Source organism: Oryzias melastigma, linkage group LG1 (genome assembly GCF_002922805.2).
Source record: "Oryzias melastigma strain HK-1 linkage group LG1, ASM292280v2, whole genome shotgun sequence".
In the NCBI taxonomy this organism is placed as follows: domain Eukaryota; kingdom Metazoa; phylum Chordata; class Actinopteri; order Beloniformes; family Adrianichthyidae; genus Oryzias; species Oryzias melastigma.
In genome coordinates this window covers 6,081,986-6,100,204 of record NC_050512.1, presented here as the reverse complement: position 1 = coordinate 6,100,204, position 18,219 = coordinate 6,081,986, and the positions used below count along the sequence as shown (strand labels likewise).

The following is an 18,219-nucleotide window of genomic DNA, read 5'->3' as shown; positions in this document are numbered from 1 at the left end:
TATATTTCTTTCATATTTTTTTTCTAAAAGTTTTGAAGGAACATTAAAAAATAAACAATGTTTTTTAGGTTTTCTGTCGAAGTCATGAAGTGATAGTGATATTGTATGTGTGGATTATTCACAACCTACAGAAAGACTTCAGGTTATTACGTTTTCAATCAAGATCACCTTATAGAATGGATGAGGAGGGTTTTTATACTTTTTAAACATTCACTTAATAGTAATAAACATTTTATAAATAACATTTCAAATTGTTATAAAAAAATATTAAGTTCAAGTTTGAATTGTTCATAAGAAAAATGAAATTGAATAGCCTTAAAATAAGACTTTTTTTGTAAGTTGAGGTGTAATTGTGTTTAACAGATTGTTTGTGGTCAATAAAATATAGCAAAATAGTAACAAAATAAAAATGAACTAAAAATATAAATAAAGTGCATATACTAATAAATTATATTTATTATATGTGTTTATTATATATAGTTTATATTTTATTATAATAAAATTATTATAAAAACTCAATATCATCTAAATATACGAATCAGACTTACGATAGTCACCATAACGCAGATAGAAGTGGGAAAATAATTTGTACAAATAATTTTTTTTAAAAAGCCATCTTAGTTCTTATTCAAGAGGCTTTCACAATTCATTCAGTACAATTCAGAAATGAGAAACTCTGCAAAAGAAAAAAAAAAAAACTAGATAAACTTTCTGGATGAATGTGATTGTTCAAAGATATTTTTGCAGCTGCATAAAACTACAATGTTCTGTTGGACATTGTCAATTCTTATGAGTCATAATGAGTCTTTGCCCACTTTTTAACAGCAGTACTTCAGTTTTTGTTGACGGCAGAATCCTTGTCATGAGACCTTGGTTTTAAATTGTATTAAGTACCATTAGAATAAATGCTTATTGCTTCTAAATAATTTTCTAGGATACATTTTTCAACATTATTCTTTTCTGAAAGCCTGTCAATTTTCTGGATGATGCCATCTATCTTTTTTGTGACTGAAGGACAGATCCTAATATTTGTCTCTCCACAACAATAACTTAAAGTCTAAACACATCATTTGTCCCTGGTTTTATGCTCTCTGTGGCATTTTAAAGATTTATTTGCACAAATGTGGAGAAACTGTCATAATAAAAGAGCACCAATATAACTGCTGGGAATTTGTATATTTTACATAAACGGGTTATATTGCACTTTCAGTACATGATTGCCCTTATTTTGCAGCTGTGCAAGTTCTACCCTCACTGCTAATAAAAGTAGCGTGAAAGTGAAAAGGGGATTAAAAGTAGATTTTAAAAAATTCAAATTAAAACAGAAAAAAAAGAATTATGATCATTGTTTTGTTTTTTGCAATTAATTTTAAAATGTATTTATTTACTGAATTTGTGCTTCTTCTAAGATAGTTGTTGAACACATATTGCTTTATAAAATTGACAACAAGGAAGTTAACCGAAACCGAGAACAGGGAAATTCAAAGCAGCCTTGAAGGCAGTTTAAAAATGAGTTATGAGAAGCTGTATGTAAAACTCAAACACTGCACAGGTGGCATGTTAGTCTGCTGACAAAGGAAAACTTTGCTAATTTTAGATTTTGTATTAGACACCTTCATATTAAAAAAGTATCTTTGCAGATCAAGTGCATTCTGTTCTATCTACACTTTTTTCCACAGAAAAAGAACCCATAACTGCAATACAGCATTGTTATATTTCATGTTTTATATATATATTATAATCAACATAAAGAAAAGTACTGAAATAAAGAAACTACTAATCTTTATTTTGAAATAATTCAAGAAAAAGGGAAGAAATATTTGCCATAACAAAAACAGTTGCTCTGAACACATGACAGCTTTCAACCAATCGGCGAGCGCCTCTAGACCTTTTAAAAACAAAGTCCCGGTCAGCGCGCAACGATATGGTGGGTGTGTTCGAATAGAAAACCCAGAGCATCTTCTAATATCTATTCATTCAGTGCAGCCGGGCGGATTAGACAGGAAGTACAATTTATCTATTTTTATTTTTAAAGCCAGCTTGGTATTCTTGCCAGAACTTAGTACAGCGTCGTGCCAAAAAGTAAGCAAATCAAGCACATGTAATCATATATTGAATATATAATTATATAAATATATTATATATATTAAAAAAAAAAAAACATAATAAGCGTTGTCAAATTTCAAAGTGCTAACACAGGGCTTTGATTTTGTTTTAATTTCATTTGAGGTAGATAGAAGTACTTGGAAATTAAAAATAGTAATTTAATTATTTTTTTCATGTATAGATTTTTTATGTGTTTTAAAACATTGCTATTTTGTCTGTCCCTGCTTGTTACAATAAAAAGTAAAATTAATGAATATAAAATATAAAACAAAGAATATTTTTAAATCCCAGAGGGATTAATGAGGATTTTTTAGATCATTAATCAACCTCTTTGTTTTTATATGTAATTACTTATTTTAAATTTACAATAAAAAAATAAAATTGCATTCTTTTTTATTTCTAAATTAAAAATTTTGATTTGTTACTATTGGAGAAGAAATCAGGACGAGTCCGTTTCCTTTTGTGTGATAGGTAATGGGTGTCTATTTTCCAAGGCGGATGTATACAGTCTACTGTCATCAACTCGCCTCCAACTACTGAATCCGTCTTTGAGTTGAATGAGTGGACTGTGGACATGAACTGAAAGATTAAAAAAATTAAGAAAACAAATACCGCATTCGGCGCGAGGAAGACTTTTGGACATATTTCAGCCAGTCGTGGATGCAACGATGAGTCAACCGCCGCTGAATGAATTCATTCCTCCCCCAGAGTGCCCTGTTTTTGAGCCCAGCTGGGAGGAATTTGCTGACCCTTTTGCGTACATCAACAAAATACGACCAATTGCGGAAAAAACGGGCATCTGCAAAATCCGACCGCCACAGGTGAGCATTTTGTCACATTAAAAATAATTTAAGGTGTTTTTGCAGTGTGCTGGAGTCGACTGTTGTGAATAATTCAGCTAGCAAAGTTGTGTTTTTAGACAGCTTTCAACATGGCGGATTGCGGCTCCGAGTAGAATAGTGAGCCCGTCGGAGCTGGAGTGTGTTCAGCTCGTAACGGTGCGACGCTCCGCCAATGTCCCTTTTACACGAATATTAGCCTATTTTTATTAAAATTAATCAAAGTTCCAAGACACCCAAATGGTTTGAATTCTTCCTTATTGGTCAATATCGACTATTTCTAAAACTAATCGAAACGTTCAAGTTTGACCATTTTTTTTTTTCTCTCTGAACATCAACACCGACCGAAGTGCTTCCTCTAGTTCGGACGCGGAAATGATCAACCAGTGTTTGCGTTTTTCTTGTCCACTACCGAACATGTCCAGGCAGTTGCATTTAAATGGTAACTTTGTGAGCAGGATTTGACGGATTTAGTCGGCGGGAGGTGACCGAGGCCCTTTTAAAGCCACAGTTTCCTGACACCCAACGCCGGCCATCGTACGTGCTCGGTGACCAACTGTTTATGGAGACAGCGGCCTCTCAAACACGACGGTTGACGGACACCGCGGGGCTCTTTTTGCACAGTACTTATAAATCCACAAATCTCCCCAACTGATTTTATATAAATATATATCTTATAATTTTGCATTAAAACATCAGATAGGACGAGAGGCCTCTTTTGTTTGTTTTTAACACACTTTTTTTTATTCATATGATGGTTTATCGGCTGTAATCGATACCATTCTTATATAACGACGCACAGTATTACAGAAATAAACATTAAAAAAATAAATACTGCACAGAGAACCTAAATGGTGCACTTGATTGAACACAATGACCTTATTTCCTAGATGGGAGTGGGCAGATCTTATATTCTTGGGCGATAAAGGGCAGAATCGACTGAAATAAATTCACAAATGACATTTATATTTCTGGAAGCTGCCCCTTTGTTGGTGGCCTGGCCCGACTGAAAGTGCTTTTGTTCTACCTGGAAGCGTTCAGAGAACGTGGCAGTCGCCTCCCATAGAACCAAGGATCCGCGGAAGGCCAGTTGGCACCGCAGAGCCCGTTGGACGGGGGGACAAGGGACTGGATTGTTAAAAAATAGCGGAGGGTGGGGTGACTACCTTCAGTGTTTGTTGGTTGAAAACTCATGTAAACAAAAGTAGGACTCGGAAAAGGTCGTCCTGAAACGGAATAGTCAAGAAAAAGATGCCTGCGCAGTTCCTTTATTATTGCCTGCGAGTAATTACATTACGTCACAGCCCGTTTATTACATCTGTTATTATTTGTTTGTCTGGACATGTCCCTTTAGGCTATACATTTGCAATTTTTTGTATTTTCTTTAAACAATTTTAACACCCACTGTGAATGTAGTGGCAGTTTTGGTTTTAGGAGCTAACTAACTTGTAAAGTCTCTCAGGTGGAAGGATACCTTTTTCTGACTGGGAGTTGTTCGGTCTTGAAATCTTTTTTGATTTTTTTTTTTCCTCACAACTGCTTACTTTCTTTGATCTTTTTTTTCTTCAGCGGAAGTAAACATTACACCACAACCTGTTTTTGATTATTGATTTCTGAGTGCACACGTGGTTAGAGTTTCCTGCTTGGTTTTTAAACGGGTCACATTTTGACTGTAAATGTTGGCACAGATGGGGCTAATATGTTTGATAAATCTGTGTCTTCAATCACACAAATATTTTAGTATCTTTTCATGAATGAATATATGATGGGGTTCTGTAGAATTTCTTAAGTGCTCGTCCTTTAAACTTGCTTGCAGACATTCAGAATATCTGTACTGTACGAATAAAGATGGAAATAAAGGTCATTTTCACTTTATTTACATTTTTTTTTATCAGAAAAAATGTTTATGACATTTTAGTGTACAGTTGATATTAATGTTTTATAGAAAACTGTTAGTAAGTCATTTGGTTTGTCAACATAGACAATTTGAATAGAAATCTAGTGTTGACATGGTTTGAAATGCAAAATATTTAAAATTGCACCTTTGTTATCAACACTTAGATCCATAACTGCTCAGTTATCATGTCTCAGCATTTTTAACTTTATCTTTTTTTTTTTTTGCAAAATTCCTAACATATTGCTGTTGCCATAGTAACTGGAGTTTTTGTTCAATATTTTTTTTGTTTTTATATCTTCACATTCTTTAAAATATTTGCCATATTATTGAATTATTCTGGACTACAATATTTAATAAATCTGGATTCTTGCATGTTTCCTCTATAAATACCTTTGAATATGCTGATTTTAAAATTCAAAGGTGTATGCTTTTGTTTCTTAACCATTTGAAACCTTAAGCTTCATGTTTGTTTGTTTGTTTTTTAGGAATGGCAGCCGCCTTTTGCCTGTGATGTTGACAGATTAAAATTTACACCCCGAATACAAAGACTCAATGAGTTGGAGGTATTTTTGTTATTATATTTCAGCATTTAAGAGAAAAGCACGTCTCTTTTCTGACTTTTTCTTTTTTTCAGTTTACTTGTTTGCATCATTAGACTGTTATGTGTTTATTTAAAGGATTTTAAATGTTTATACAGTAGCTTCATAGTTTACATTAATTTGCATTCTATTCATATGACTGGAGTCAAGTGTTTTGTGAAAATATACTGTTTATACATTTTGAAAAATAGTATAGTAAAATGTATTTTTACCATCCTCGTATTTTGATCAAATAATGTTTTATGTTAATACATTATTTAATGCATCAACCAATTTTTTTTTTTATCTCTCAGGCTCAAACCAGAGTTAAGCTTAACTTCTTGGATCAAATTGCAAAGTTCTGGGAGCTCCAAGGATGCACTCTGAAAATTCCTCATGTGGAGAGAAAAATTTTGGACCTATACCAGCTGAATAAGGTTTTTCTTTTTTTAATTTTCAACATTTTACAATGGAAACAGAATCTTTACTTTTGAATATACATGGGAACTCATTGTTTGTGTTCCCCCTAAAAAACCCTTTGTTTAACAGTTGGTGAATGAAGAGGGGGGCTTTGATGCCGTCTGCAGAGAGCGGCGCTGGACAAAGATCTCAGTGAAGATGGGTTTTGCTCCTGGCAAGGCCATCGGCTCTCATCTGCGTGCACATTATGAGCGGATCCTTTACCCGTACAACCTTTTCCAGACTGGAGCCAATCTGCCCGTATGCCCCATTACCTTTTACAATTCCTGATTGTTGTGTTACTTTCCGAAGTCTAATCAACTACATTTTTGTCCAATTTAGCTTAAGTTACAAGGAGTTTTGTATTTTGAATATATGTTTATATATTTTAAAGTGTGACAATTAAGTAAATATTAGCAGAGTTTGTCTTTTTTTATCATTTAGCAAAGTAAATTAGTGATTTTTAGTTTAGTGATGCGTGGCAGTGCGCTTAAACAAGCAATGTTGAGTCAGTCAAAACTTTATTCCCATGTTTCCCAGTAGCAGTGATGATAACAGTTATTAAAAGTAAAGATTTCTTCATTTTTTAAGTTACCGGTAATTTAAAAACTTGTAATAAATTGTTTGTTACATAAGATCGAAATTCAATTCAGTAAGATTCAAACTTGCAAAACAAGGTCACCAAACTGCAGATAACAGAAACATTTTAACACTCATTGTTCATAAGGAGGTAAAAACCTTTCACAAATCAAATATTATTGCTGTTGATTTTTGATTTTTTTTTTGCCGTTTATTCTGCAGAAGGCGACTCTGACTAATGACACTAAAGACAAAGAGTACACCCCTCACGACCTGCCGCAGCGCCAGTCTGTGCAGCCCCAGGAGACCTGCAGCATCGCTCGCCGTGCTAAACGAATGAGATCTGAAGTGAGTGACTCGTCTTTGTTCTCCTGTGTTTAAAGATCATAAAAAACTTTAGTCACTTATCAGTTTGTACAAGTTAAAATATCAATAACAGAAAATGAGTGTTTTACAAAAAACTGGACTTCGATTTGTCAGAAAGGCGGGGGGCGAGGTTGCTGACTAAACAGAGGTTTTCAAGAAGATACTGGATACATAATGCTCCGTCAGAAGAAAAACTATATTTATATCATCAAAAAATCTGAAATTAAATAAATATTGTAGAATTGGAGGACAAAAACATTTCTTTTTGATCGTACTTTTGTGGATCAAATGACCAAATGTTTGTCATCCTGGATCATTTCTAAAGCCAAAGACTTTTTGTGTAGTTCTATAATTATTTTTAATTCTTAAAAATGTTTACCAAGACTTTTGACCCTTAAACAGTTTCTAACCGGCATTTTTTTGTTGTTGTTTTTACTATTACAGAGAGGAAGCTTCAAAATAGAAGCTGAGGAAATTTGTGATAATCGTCCCAATCTGAGAAGGAGAATGGGAACGTGTGCCGTCAAACCTGAACCAGGTAAGAAAAAGGAAGGCTGCAGAAAATGAAAGTCTTTTCTTTTTTTTCTTCATGGGAACATTGTTTCTGGAGCCTCTTGGTCTGTACTGAATGTTCATCCTTGTGTTTCAGTGAGAATGGCAGTCACTGTGGTGAAACAGGAGCCCACTGAACACACAGAACCAACCAATTATGAAGAATCTAAAATTAATAATATAAACAAACCAGCAGGGAATAAAGTAAATTGATTTTTTTAACTTATAGAAAACATGTTTTGAAGTCACTCTATTAATGTATACATAAATCGTGTGTCAAACCTCCAGTCAAACCAAACCTCTTCTCTCTCAGGTGGACCAGTACATGTGTCTGGTATGCGGCAGTGGAAGTGCAGAGGACCGCCTGCTCCTGTGTGACGGTTGTGATGATAGCTATCACATCTTCTGTCTGATCCCGCCCCTCCACGATGTCCCCAAAGGTGACTGGAGGTGTCCCAAGTGCTTGGCTCAGGTGAACTGCTGCACCCCCTCCCTCCGGGGAGCCCAAGTTTGCTCATAATTAGGAACCAGTGCCTTTGTTTGGTGCGGCGCCTTTGTTCTTCATGGTCTCTTTGTTTTGCAGGAATGTGGCAAACCTGCTGTTGCATTTGGCTTTGAGCAGGCCAGCAGGAGCTACACCCTCCAAGCTTTTGGGGACATGGCCGATTCCTTCAAGTCTGATTATTTTAACATGCCAGTTCATGTGAGTTTGCAACACTTCTTCTCTGATTTGGAAGCTTTTGCTTCACAAACACTCAACATGAATACAGTCATTACTTATAGCAACAATAGAAAACAAATAGGACTAAGATCTGTTCATGCTTTCCACCTGAAGAACGTAGTTTAAAGCAGATGAGTTATTGAATGATATAGGCAACATATCTGAAAGCCTGATGCAAACAGCAAAGTTTAGATTTGACATTAAGTATTTATGTTTTATGATCTTTTTTAGATGGTTCCTACTGAGCTTGTAGAGAAGGAGTTCTGGCGTCTCGTCAGCACCATCGAGGAGGATGTCACCGTGGAATATGGAGCAGACATTGCCTCCAAGGAGTTTGGGAGTGGTTTCCCTGTGAAAAACAGCCATTTTGAAGTGTCTCCCGATGACGAGGTACAGCGTCTCCGTCATGAATGATTATTGAGGGTTTATCATGCTTTAGCTTTACTTAAATTTAATAGTATAAAAGTGTCATTAATAGCACATGATTATCATCAGCTATTAAACTCAACCTTTCCGTCCTGCAATAAAAAGTGAATCTATTTCTGTTTATTTATATGAAGAAATTAAGGATTTACAGGGATGTTTCTGAGTGAGAATGGATGCAGTGTTGAGGCCTGTCTCTGACCTGCAGCATTACCTGACCAGCGGCTGGAACCTGAACAACATGCCGGTGCTCGATGCCTCCGTGCTGACCCATATTACAGCAGACATCTGTGGGATGAAGGTTCCCTGGCTCTATGTGGGGATGTGCTTCTCCTCTTTCTGCTGGCACATTGAGGACCACTGGAGCTACTCCATAAACTATCTTCACTGGTAGAGTGTCTCCTGTCAGCTTTTTGTAGAAAAATCTAGTTTTTCTGCGAAAACTCTCAGTTTTGCACATTTTTCCAAGAGGACCTGGTGGAAAATAAGATGGCGGGAGAAAATCATTAGTCAGAAGCTGAAATTCCACAGGATTTCAGGGTTGTAGCCACTTTTGTTAAGCATTTTAATGTGAATAAATAGTTTAGTGTTCAGGATTAGCTTAAAATGTATCAATAGAAAATGAAAGCTTCATTAAAAGATATTAACAAAAGTGTTCAGATTTTTAATACTGTTTAGACTTTTACATTGCAGATTTAGCTCCAGATCAGTGTTTACGTCTGACTGCAACGTGAAGCAACTAATTCTGTTTTCAGAGAACAGTGGCTTTGCACCACAATATAACACTTTATATTAGCAATGTGTTGCATGTCGGTGAAAAGTGCTGCTCACCAGCGCAAAACAGCTTTAATCTGAAGATCAGTTAATTCATGTTGATCGTGTATGGAGTTACGGTGTGTCAAAGAGCATTGTAGGTTTTGACAGAGACACCTCAGGTTTTAAGATTAAAATTCCAAAAAACTATTATCATTGCTGGTTATATTTGTCTTTTTGAACCAAAAACAAGAGTATTTGATGTTCCTGTTCTGGACTTCCTTCCAGCTAATGATTTTCAGCCGCCATCTTGTCTGCCACCAGGTCCCCCTCCATTTTTCTGCTACATTAGTCATTTTAAATTAGGGGTGTAACAATTAATCCATTTTTATTGCTACGATCCGATCAGATCGATCTGTCTGAAGCAAGATAATAATCAAATCTAACTGAATCGATATAAACCATTAAAAAATTGTCATGAAATTAAATAATTAATATTTGAAAATACAATGTGGATTTAGGTACAGCAGGTTTATTTTACTATAACCTCAAAACGACCAAGCTCTATCATATTGAACAGCACACAGTGGCAGCAAAACATGATCTACCATCATTACGGTCCAGTGAGTGGAAACACTTTGAATTTTCCAAAGATGTGACCATACAATATGATAGGACGTTTGTATTATTTTGATGTGGAAAAACAACAGTGGGTTGAACTTTATGAAACAAAAAGGTGAATGGATTTAAGATTAATTCTTATTTACTTGTTTTGTTTGTACACATATTTAATTCACACTTGATTAACTTACAAGAAACCAAAGTAATCTAGAAAACTTCTGGGTACTGTTCAGTACCAGGTATTTATCTGAGTCGTACTGGTTACATGTTTGGCTAAAAATGTCCAGGATCGATTTTAGGTCAGTGAATCGGATTGTTCAAAATGAATCGATGTCGACTATGAACTGTATCGTCAACTGCAAATTATATGAATTGTTGTTAAAATGAATCATTACACCACAATTAAAAATTTTGTTTTTTGTGATAACTTGTTAGTGCTGCTTTTAGACTGTTTTTTCTCTGATCTTGTTTGGTCTCAAATGCAGGGGGGAGCCAAAGACTTGGTACGGCGCTCCCGGTTATGCCGCCGAGCACCTGGAATCAGTCATGAAGAAATTGGCTCCTGAGCTGTTTGAGTCCCAGCCAGATCTCCTTCACCAGCTGGTCACCATCATGAATCCTAACACGCTGATGAACAACGGCATCCCGGTATCTGCTCTGTGTACACTGTCACTCGAAAAGTGTCAAAGTTTTCACACATTTTTATCATACTGATAAACAGAAAACAGTTTGCAGCCATCTGTGTTTCTTTCATTTTAAAATAAATCCACCAAACTGGTCTTATGTTGTATCTAATTAGCTTTATTTACTTTTTTGTTTTAATAAACTGCTCTTTTATCAACCATAGATCTATCGCACCAACCAGTGTGCTGGTGAGTTCGTCATCACCTTCCCCAGAGCGTACCACAGCGGATTCAACCAGGGTTTCAACTTTGCTGAGGCAGTCAACTTCTGCACCATGGACTGGGTAATACAAGCCTTTTGCTCCAGACCACAATGAATTTCATGGAATGAAATGTTTCATTTAAGAACTTACTGAGAAGAGCCTGTTTTTTTTCCGACAGATGCCTATTGGGCGTGGCTGTGTGGATCACTATCGGCAGCTAAGCAGATACTGTGTCTTCTCTCACGATGAGATGGTTTGTAACATGGCCCTCAAAGCAAACACCATGGATGTTGAGCTGGCATCAGCCGTGCACGAAGACATGAAAGTCATGGTTCAAGAGGAAAAGAAACTAAGAGAATGGGCCAGCAAACTGGTAAGCAGCTATTCAGCGTTAACTAGTTCTTTCTGAAAATCTAAAAACAGTCTTGAAGATATTTGTTTTTCTGTCAGGTTTCTTTTGACTGCACACTTCTCTTTGGTGCTTTCTAATGACTGAATTTGTGTCTCCAGGGTTTGGTGCTGTCTCGCCGAGTTGATTATGAGGAGCTCCCAGATGAGGAGCGGCAGTGTTTCAAGTGTCGGACCACCTGCTACCTGTCTGGTGTCACCTGCGCCTGCAGCTCTGACAAGATGGTTTGCCTGTACCACGCCCAAAGCCTCTGCATTTGTCCTCTTAGTAATCTAACACTCAAGTGAGTATGTAGTAAACAAACAGCACTAACAAAGCAACCGCAACGATTATTTTTTTTTCCTACAAATTACTGTCAGAAATCTACGAAACCCCTAAAGGGACATTGATGTTAAAAAAAAATCAAAGTATAAAAACTGACTTTTTATTGGTAATTCATAAAGGTGTCCTCAAATATCAAACATTATTATTTATTATTTATTCCTGCAGTTACAAATTTACTATGGATGAGCTGTACCCTCTGATGGAGTCGGTGAAGCTGCGTTCAGAATCCTACAAAGAGTGGCTTTCCTCTGTTCAGGACATAGTGGAGAACAAAGGAACCAAGAAAAAAGGTGCAAAAGATAAAAAGAAAAAAGCTCAGAATCCAATCTTACGTTTTTGAAACATTAGTTGGTTGAATGTTTTAAGACAAACCTTTTTTTCTGGTCAGGTTTGGAAGAACTTCACAGTCTGGTGGAGCAGGGAGAAACAAAGGCGTTCCCTAAAAGCAGCCTCCTGGATCAGCTGCGTTCCATCACAACCGAGGCTGACAAAGTTGCTGTGATGGCGCAACAGCTTCTCAATGGAAAAAGGCAGACTAGGTACTTTCATTAAAATAAATAAATAAATAAAGATCTTAATAAAAAACAAAAAACTGCATTTGTTTTGTAGAAAGAAACTCAAAAATCAGGGTCTTTGTTCATCTAACATTTACAGAAAGCAGCTTCTTGAGCTTTTATTTTAGTCGTTGCTTGTCATCATTTTGTGGGGTTGTGTTACAGATATCGCTCAGGAGGAGGAAAGTCTCAAAACCACAATGAACTGACTGTAGAGGAGCTGAGGTCCTTCGTGCAGCAGCTGGACAACCTGCCATGTAACATCCGACAGGCACCCTTACTTAAGGTACTTACCGTTTTCTTCATAAATGTATTAGTGAAGCGATTAAAAGAGGTTTGTTTTCCCTAAAAACGTGGTTAGCACATGACATTTTAAGTGCCACCACCCTTCCATGACAAACGTTCAGTGCGTCTGGAGTCGCATAACGTGTTTCTTGTGATGTCCAGGACCTGTTAGCCCGAGTGGACGACTTCCATCAGTGCAGCGAGCGCCTCCTCTCCGATGAGTCGCCCAGCCCGCAGGAGCTGCAGGACCTGCTGGACGTGAGTCTGGGCTTGGACGTGGAGTTGCCACAGTTACCAATGTTGAGAGAGAGACTGGAGCAGGCCCGATGGCTGGAGGCTGTGCAGCAGGCCAGCAGCAGACCCGACAGCCTGTGCCTGGACACCATGAGGAGGCTGATCGACCAGGGCGTGGGTCTGGCTCCTCACAGCTCCGTGGAAAAAGCCATGGCTCGTCTGCAGGAGCTCCTGACGGTATCAGAGCAGTGGGAGGAGAAGGTGCTCAGCCTCATGGAGGCCAGGTGAGAAGTCCCTTTTTGAAATGTTTTTCTAATAAGGACCGATTCCTTTTAATGTTTAAAATAATAAAGAAATATATTTGAAGAAATTTAAAGTGTCGATAGTTCATCATTTATTTGAAAGTCTTGACAGAAATCACAACCATTACCATCATTAGTGATCAAATGAATAAAAAAAAGCTCTGTTTCTAATAGAAAATGTGGACGATCAGCTCAAACTTTAGACTCCAGGGACTGAAATGTTATGTCTGCAGAGCTGGATTTTAGTGGATAAAGAAGATCAGAATGTCTTTTCTGCAAACAGACTTAAATCATGTAGTATTTTTACAGAGTGGATGTTCTGAAAGTACAACAATTGTGCGCCATGACTCTTCACAGGCCGTGCCACAGCATCGACACCCTTGAGGCTGCCTTACAAGAAGTCGAAAACATCCCAGCATATCTGCCCAACTGTCTGCAGCTGAAGGACGTCGTCACCAAAGCCAAGAAGTGGCTTCATGAAGCGGAAGCGCTGCAGGTAAAAACCCAATCATTTTTGCCTTTGATTTGTAAAGAGGTTTAAGTGCGACGCATTCAATGAAAATGATTTGTTTGCAGCTGGGGGGGCGTATTCCTGTCCTGGAGAGCCTCTCTGAGCTGGTCCTCATAGCAGAAGGCATTCCAGTGAGACTGGAGCCTCTTAGTCGACTGGAGGCGCTCATCAGTGACGTTCAGAACTGGAAGGAGAGCGCCGCGAAGACATTCCTACTGAAAAACACACCCTTCACTCTCCTTGAGGTGAAGAGATAAACCGAGTTTGACAAGCTGCTTTCTGAATGTTGCTCCAAATAACAAAGCTTTTGTCATTCTATTTCAGGTCCTCTGCCCAAGATGTGACGTGGGGTCGGGGAGTCAGAAGTTAAAATCTAAAAAACTGAAAGAGATTTCCCAGCTTGTAAGAAAATCTTCAACAAAACTGGAGTCGGTTTGTGAGATCGAGAGAGCTCTCTCAGAAAGCAAAGACTCTGCTTCTGCTGTGAGTTTGTCTCCATGATCTTTACATAACATGAGGATTGTGTGTGTGAGAGGTGCTAAGCTACACTTAAACCCCAGAACATCTTAATCTGTTCTTTATTCCATGAAAGCCACTTTTAAGAAGGATGTGTGTCTGAAGTTAGACATGTATGAATACTGTATTTTCTGGAGTATCAGTCGCAGAAACAAAAAAAAAGTCTAAACAAGACGAGAAAAAACATAGATAAGTTACTCTGGAGTATAAGTCGCACTTTTGGGAGAATGTTTGACATTTCAGAGGAAATCTGCCAAGTCCAGCGTAATGCTGCGTTCACACCAAATGTGATTCACACATCAAACTCACATCTACAGCCTCTTTTTCAACTAACATCAAAATAACATCCACTGTCTCTTTTGACGCAGGTCAAATTGGTTGCTCGATGCTTGTCCAAAAATGTTCTCATTTTTGCTACTTGGAAGCATTGACTGTATAATTTATTTATAATGCACAGATGATACCAAAAGAACAGGTCTATTTATTTGAAAAAGTTCTACAAAATCATCGGTTATCATATTTCCTTGTCTGGTTTATGAGATCTTTTAGTGTTTTTTCTCTTGCAGCGATCGTTGCCGTCTATACTGCTTTTACCTGTTCTTCCATCTCTTTGTAATCCAGTTTGATGACTTTTTGTTCTGCATTGGTGCGAAGGTGCGAAAAATAAAAACAAGAATCATAATGTTACGTTACAAATAAGAAAAACATTGAAGTTTAAAAGGAAAACAATCAGATTCTCCTCCATGTTTGTTTGACACTTTTTCTGGCACAGTCAGTAGCAAATCTGATACCTGTACAGCACCATCTAGTGGTTGTTAGTGGAAACAACCGCTAAAGGGTAACTAACAAGGGAAAATAAAGAATATATGAGTCTATTTTTTATTTAAAAAGGAAAATCACAATATCAAAATAGGGTGCTCCTGAGTAGAAGTAGCATGTTGCATCTCTGGCTAAACTATGAAAAACAACTGTGACTTACACTCCAGAAAATACGCTGTGCAATATTCCTGTAAAGAACTACTCTGACCCTCTTTTGAACTGTTTTCATCGCGTTCCCGGTGGTCTTTTAATTATGATTATTCCAATTTTAGCAAAAAAAATTAAAAACCAGTGTCAAGGACATAGTATTTGAGCTTAATTTTCTTATTAAATATCATTTATCATGAGAAAAAAATACTAAAAACACAATTTTCATCAAAGTGGGTCTTTAACGTTCAAAATCTGGGGCTTATTTTAGAGCTGTTGGTAAAACTAAAGTCAATTTGCTTTAAGGTTGATAGTTTTTTTCCGTCATGGAAGAACTGACAAACTCCTGCCTTCCTGTCTGCACAGATGAACACTCTTGCTGAGGTCCAACAGAGGGAGATGGGCATCCTGCTGGCTCTGAGAGATTCAAACGAAGCCAAGTTTCTACCTGCTGAAAACTGTAGTGCACTTAATGTTTGTGTGTGCCAAAAGGCTCCTCTGGGGGACATGGTGCAGTGTGAGCTCTGTCGAGACCTCTTTCACTGCGGCTGCGTCGCCATGCCCGCAGACCTCGAGTTTGGTCAAGCCTGGCTGTGCCCGCTTTGCAAGCGGTCGAGGAAACCTCCTCTGGACAAGGTCTTGCCTTTGTTAGCTTCACTGCAGAGGATTCGGGTTCGCCTGCCGGAAGGAGACGCCCTGCGCTTCCTCATTGAGAGGACGGTGCGATGGCAGCACAGAGTCCAGCAGGCGTGCACAGCTGGACTGCTGTCCATTTCGGTGTGTAGAAAGGTTTTTTTTTCCCCTCTAAAAACAGCTGAGCATCTGACTGAACTTTGTGTTCATATTTCAGGGAAACACATGGCCCAGAAAAGCTACATATCTGTCTCAGGAAATAAACGGTGGCTCTTTTTACATAGAGCATCCGTCGCTCCCACCTCAGGGTCAGTTTTTTAAGATTTAGCTCTAAAAATGCTGAATGTCCTCTCTTTAGATCTGTGAACTAATAATCCAGGTCATGTTTATCACAGCACTCAGTCCAGATGTGGAGGAGCTGATGCTGGAGGGATTCCTGCTGCAGGTCACTCTCCCTGAGACCGAACAGTTGTACAGATACTTGACATACAAGCTCACACCGCCGCCCTCACACTGCAGCCCCAGTGGGAGGGGTGCAGAGCAGTCTCCGAGGAGGAGTCCTCAACACAATAAGGTAAATCCAGTTGGAGGTTTTAAACAAAACACATATTTTACACATAAATATGTAAGAAATGTTGTATAACATGACGAGTTTCGGTGTGTATTCTGGATGTAAAAATATGTCATTTATTTCAACTGTTTAGAACGGAGTTTCCAGAAAAGAGTCTCTGAGCAGTCAAAGTAAAAGGACCAAGAGGCGCAAAGACAGCTCCGACTCTCAGCACAGCGACAAAGCGAAGAAATCCCGCAAGAAGAAGCCCAAAAAGAGCAAAGAACGGAGCGAGGAAGGGAAGAGGGTCTGCTCGCCGGGGCACACATCGTCTGACCCCGCCCCTTCAGATTCAGAGGAGGACTTTTCACTCTGTGCTGCACCATGGTGCAGAGAGCCAGAGGGGGATGAGGTAATGTCCAAAACACACATTTTTTTTTTTATCTCCCTTGTGCTCACAGTGGACGCTAAATCCATTCTGGTCTGTGTGGTTTCAGGTGAACTGGGTCCAGTGTGACGGCAGCTGTAACCAGTGGTTCCATCAGGTGTGTGTGGGACTCTCTGCAGAGCGGGCAGAGAAGGAGGACTACATTTGCATAAGCTGCACACAACCTGACTATGAAAGAGGAGACTGAAGACCAAAAACGTCACATTGAAGGATGAGCAGTCTTTTTGAAAGCCGCAGCACTTGAGCGCACACTTGAACTCCTGTGTGTCTTGTGGCTCCTCCCCTTTACCTTCTGGCTTGCCCTCAGTGAACATGGTGCTACTTCCTTACTATTTTTTTTCCATAAGTTACTAAAGACTTCCGTCACTGTTTTGTCTTTTGGCTGGTTTTTCCAGCTAATCAACTAATCTTTTCTCAAAACTTTTAAGAATTGATGCAGATGTGGTTAAAAAAAAAAAAAAAAGAAAAAAAAAACAGCACCGCAGGGATCTTTCAACCAAAAAATGTCAGTTTGACATTTCAGATACTTTTTTTTTTCTTTTTTTTGACATGCATCTGAACAATGTGAAACTTATCTTTTTGTTGTAGAATAAATCTTATTTATCTGAGCAATAGCTGAACAGATTAATTCAGGTTCAGTTTTCACCTGAACTATATTTGTGTGTAGAGATACTTTGATTAGATGCCTTCCTAAAGCAAAAACCCTCAAGAATTCACTTTATAAGTCCTTTTAATATCTCGTGATTTAGTCAACAATTGTGTGCACCTAAAAATAGAAATGGACCTGTACGGTTCTGAACTACTAAAGTTTGCACCTGGTTATCTACCGTTACCCCTTAATGTTTTCACTGGCTTTTGTGTAGTCAGTATTTCCTTTGCGCTCGTTCGCGGGGAGGATGCAGGTCCCGGATCCCCTTGTTCCTGGAAGTGGAAGACGCTTGATTACGTTCAGAAAGTGAGAATGAAATGTCCGACATTAAAGGAATGTACATTTAGTTTTTGGGTGAGTTTTCCCCTTTATGGTTGAGGTTGAAAATATTATGTTGGATAAGACTCAGACTGTGTGAATTATTTGCCACGGGTATATACACTTTTTTTTTTTCTTGCTCCTTTGGATAAATAATATAATTCTTATGTTGCAGTTTGCATTATAAAATAAAATGTTTGTCCCCATATGTTTGTGCTTGAAATTTTTTAGAATTGTTTTATAGTTTGCTTTAGCTTCTTAATTTTTGGAGTTTTGTCTCATTTTGTGTTGTGGTTGGCTGATGACCTCTGACCCCACAAATCATTTTTTAACTTGTAAGTTGATTGTAACTCAAACTGTACACTGTAGGTCCACTATGGCATATAAAATAAGTCACTTTTGATGTGCATCTGCTCATTTTTTTCTTTAAAAATAGTTTTTTAAGATCTGCATCTACAAATGTTTTGTAGAAGCAGGAATTAAATCTTTTCAGGAGGAGTATACTGGTCTGGATTATGAAATTTTACTTTGCAGTGCATTGATTTCAGATGAAAACATCATTGTTTCGAGTATAAACATGACACTTAATCTTAAAAACAGCTTATAAATTCTTAAGCAGGAATACCTTGTTTTCGGATTATAAAAAAACAAGGACATACTGTATTAAAGGTTTTTACTTAAATCTTCATGAAGCTGTTTTTTCATAGAACTATCATCTATTAAGTAAGGTTGGTCCTCAA

The 18,219-nt window shown here is 37.9% G+C and overlaps 1 protein-coding gene across 1 annotated transcript; it reads left to right on the top strand.

The window, feature by feature from the left end:
* The first annotated feature begins 2,585 nt into the window (after positions 1–2,585).
* Positions 2,586–17,880, top strand: kdm5ba (lysine (K)-specific demethylase 5Ba). Its single transcript, XM_024269784.2, has 27 exons — positions 2,586–2,927; positions 5,328–5,405; positions 5,735–5,857; positions 5,970–6,140; positions 6,681–6,806; positions 7,269–7,362; positions 7,474–7,580; positions 7,690–7,848; positions 7,960–8,079; positions 8,329–8,487; positions 8,729–8,910; positions 10,380–10,542; positions 10,742–10,861; positions 10,959–11,153; positions 11,291–11,472; positions 11,679–11,803; positions 11,902–12,052; positions 12,233–12,353; positions 12,515–12,870; positions 13,246–13,384; positions 13,465–13,644; positions 13,724–13,882; positions 15,248–15,658; positions 15,732–15,822; positions 15,910–16,088; positions 16,219–16,476; positions 16,562–17,880. Exons 1-27 carry the CDS (start codon positions 2,775–2,777, stop codon positions 16,697–16,699), a joined length of 4,440 nt encoding a protein of 1,479 aa, XP_024125552.1. The 5' UTR covers positions 2,586–2,774; the 3' UTR covers positions 16,700–17,880.
* The last annotated feature ends 339 nt before the right edge of the window (positions 17,881–18,219 follow it).

Bases quoted from the DNA above. Each gene is read 5' to 3' on its own strand.
- kdm5ba (XM_024269784.2), top strand. From the start codon at position 2,775: ATGAGTCAACCGCCGCTGAATGAATTCATTCCTCCCCCAGAGTGCCCT. The intron at 6,141-6,680 runs GTATGCCCCATT...TTTATTCTGCAG, and splicing joins AGACTGGAGCCAATCTGCCC to AAGGCGACTCTGACTAATGA. The intron at 11,154-11,290 runs GTAAGCAGCTAT...TTGTGTCTCCAG, and splicing joins GAGAATGGGCCAGCAAACTG to GGTTTGGTGCTGTCTCGCCG.